General features: G+C 70.6%; 2 protein-coding genes across 2 annotated transcripts in view; both read left to right on the top strand.

Moving 5' to 3' along the window:
* ATP5L (ATP synthase, H+ transporting, mitochondrial Fo complex subunit G) overlaps nucleotides 1-557 on the top strand; it is an 804-nt gene extending 247 nt beyond the window's left edge. Inside the window, exons 2-4 of the mRNA XM_014949510.1 lie at nucleotides 3-12; nucleotides 138-298; nucleotides 387-557. Of these exons, the coding sequence (XP_014804996.1) occupies nucleotides 3-12; nucleotides 138-298; nucleotides 387-485 (270 nt within the window). The 3' untranslated portion in view covers nucleotides 486-557. The remainder of the gene's footprint in view (nucleotides 1-2; nucleotides 13-137; nucleotides 299-386) is intronic.
* Nucleotides 558-1992: 1435 nt separating this feature from the next.
* LOC106892358 (histone-lysine N-methyltransferase 2A-like) overlaps nucleotides 1993-2304 on the top strand; it is a gene marked incomplete at its 3' end in the record, with an annotated part of 13068 nt that continues 12756 nt past the window's right edge. The window contains exon 1 of the mRNA XM_014949509.1: nucleotides 1993-2299. Coding sequence (XP_014804995.1) covers nucleotides 1993-2299 — 307 coding nt within the window. The remainder of the gene's footprint in view (nucleotides 2300-2304) is intronic.

Genomic DNA, 2304 nt, shown 5'->3' with positions numbered 1-2304 from the left:
AGCTCCTCAGCGGTGAGACACCGGCACCGGCGGGGGGAGCGGGGAGCGGGGCGGGGGACCGGGGGAGCGGGAGGGGGGACCCGGGGCCCGGTCCCGCGGGCGCTGCCGGTGAGGAACCGCCCGTGCCTCTCCCGCAGCTGCCCTGGCCTACTCGAAGCCGCGCCTGGCCACCTTCTGGTACTACGCCAAGGTGGAGCTGGCCCCGCCGACCCCCGCCGAGATCCCGCGGGCCGTGGACAGCATGAAGGCCATGGTGCGGGCCTTCCAGAGCGGCCGCCTGGCCCAGCTCACCGTCAAGGTACGGGCGGGACGGGCACCGGCATCGGGCGGTACTCCCCCCCCCACGTCGCCCCGCACCCAACCGACGGGCTTTTCTCCCCTGGCAGGAGGCGCTGAGGAACGGGCTGGTGGCCACCGAGGTGCTGATGTGGTTTTACATCGGGGAGATCATCGGCAAGCGCGGCCTCATCGGGTACAACGTCTGAAGACCCCCCCTGCTCCCCTCCCCGCGGTCCCCCTTTCTAACGGCGAGTGACAATAAAGCCGGGAGCCGGTGCCGGGCCGTCCGTGGTGTTCGGGGGCTGGGGGGCAGCGCTTGGGGGAAGGACCAGCAGCCCCAGTTCCAAACTGGGAGGGCAGACGCCTCCGTTGGCTCCCAACCGTGACTCCCGTTGGCCAGTGGGAACTGGGGAGAAGCTGGTGCTGGGCTTGTACTGGCCAGGGGTGGTGGCCACGGCACAGCCCGGGGGGGAGGCAGCACTGTCCCCGGTTCCACTGGGAGGGGGTACGGTGGCCACGGTGGCAAGCAGAGCCGGGCTGTACCTGCAGTCCCAGCTCCGGGGTGGCTGGACACCCCCCGCCGGGTGCGTTCCCCATCCGTCCCCGCAGAGCCAGAGGCAGATCCTGGAGGGATGGGCTGAGCCCTGCGGGAGCGTTGGGAAGCACTGGCTCCAGGGCAGGGCCGGGGGGGGCCTGGCTGTGGGTGTTGCCTCAGAAGATGGATCCTGGTCCCGTTTCCTCTTGTCGGGACTGTTGTGACACAAGCTGCGCTCCTGGGCTTTGCCTTCGGCTCCCCTCAAGCCCCCGGGGCCATCGCTCTTCTCCCTGTGGCGAAGCCGACCCCCTCAGCCCAGCCGGATGCCCCCGGGATGCCCGACGGTCACACAGGTGAGCTCACACGCTGTGGGGTCGGCAGCGGCAGCGATGGAAAGTGTTTATTGTTGTGCCAAAAAAGGAGGGTCCCTGTCCCCGCAGCTGCGTACCCCAACTGGTCACTCCCAGGCGAGAGATGGGGAGACCCAAGGTGAAGGCTTCCCCGGGGAGTGGGGCAGGAGCAGTGCTGCTGACGCTCTCACAAGGTCCAAAGCCCAGCCAGAGGGAACGCTGGCCCCACAAACAGCCCCACCCGGGAGCTGGTGGCTTGTGGTCGCATGGGCCCATGGCCCAGCAGATCGATCCCAGTGCGAGGAACCGGCCAGGCCCCACGGTGGGGGGCTGCAGTGCATCTTCTCCCATCAGAGGCAGGCACAGGGGTCACAGGTTCAAGGTGTGATCTTGGTTTGCAGGAGGTTTCTGGGCCCCAGAGGCTCTCCCCGAGAGCTGCCCACGCACCCCTCACTCCAGCCCCTGCATTGCTCTCGGGGTGGGAGCTCAGGAGCGGGCCCCGGGCTGTGGCTGCCAGGCCAGCGCTGGCCCCTGGAGCCCGTCGGGCTCCTTGGTGGGCAAGAGGGGGTTGGACTCAGCTGGCAGAGCTCGGACAGGCTCCAGTCCCTTCCATGCTGCCGAGAGAGATGGGAACCATTCCCTCCTCTCTCTGTTCCTCCCGAGGAGCTGGCCCAGCCCTGCCCCGGAGCGGAGCCACAGCGGGGTGGGGGGACAGGCCCCCAGGGCCCTTAGAAGCTTTTCCCTTTTGGCCAGGGCGGGTGCTGCTGGGTTGGTTCCGTGAGGGGCAAAGGGCCTGTCTCCTCCCGGGTCACTCCCTCCCTCTGGGCGATGAGCTCCGCGGGAGCCGAGTACCCGCCGTCCCCCGGCGGCGGCTCTGAGGGGGCCGCTGGCGGCGGCGCCGCCGTCTCTCCCGGGGGCCGCACTCGCCGGGTGTTAACCCCCTTCTCGCTGCGCCGCACAAGATGGAGGCGAGCCTGCACTGCGCCGCCGGGACCGGAGGGAGCTGCCGGCAGAGCGACACCCGGGGCCGCGGCCTTCCTCCCGCGGCGGGCACCGGGCGGGACGCCGGCCCGGCCCAGGAGGCAAGCGGGGCGAGGGGGCCGCGGCGGGGACGGGCCGACGCCATCGGCCCTCGGTACC

Source organism: Calidris pugnax, unplaced genomic scaffold (assembly GCF_001431845.1).
Source record: "Calidris pugnax isolate Ruff unplaced genomic scaffold, ASM143184v1 scaffold180, whole genome shotgun sequence".
NCBI classification, from domain to species: domain Eukaryota; kingdom Metazoa; phylum Chordata; class Aves; order Charadriiformes; family Scolopacidae; genus Calidris; species Calidris pugnax.
Note: the sequence above shows the minus strand (reverse complement) of the source record. Positions and strands in the feature narration are given on the sequence as shown.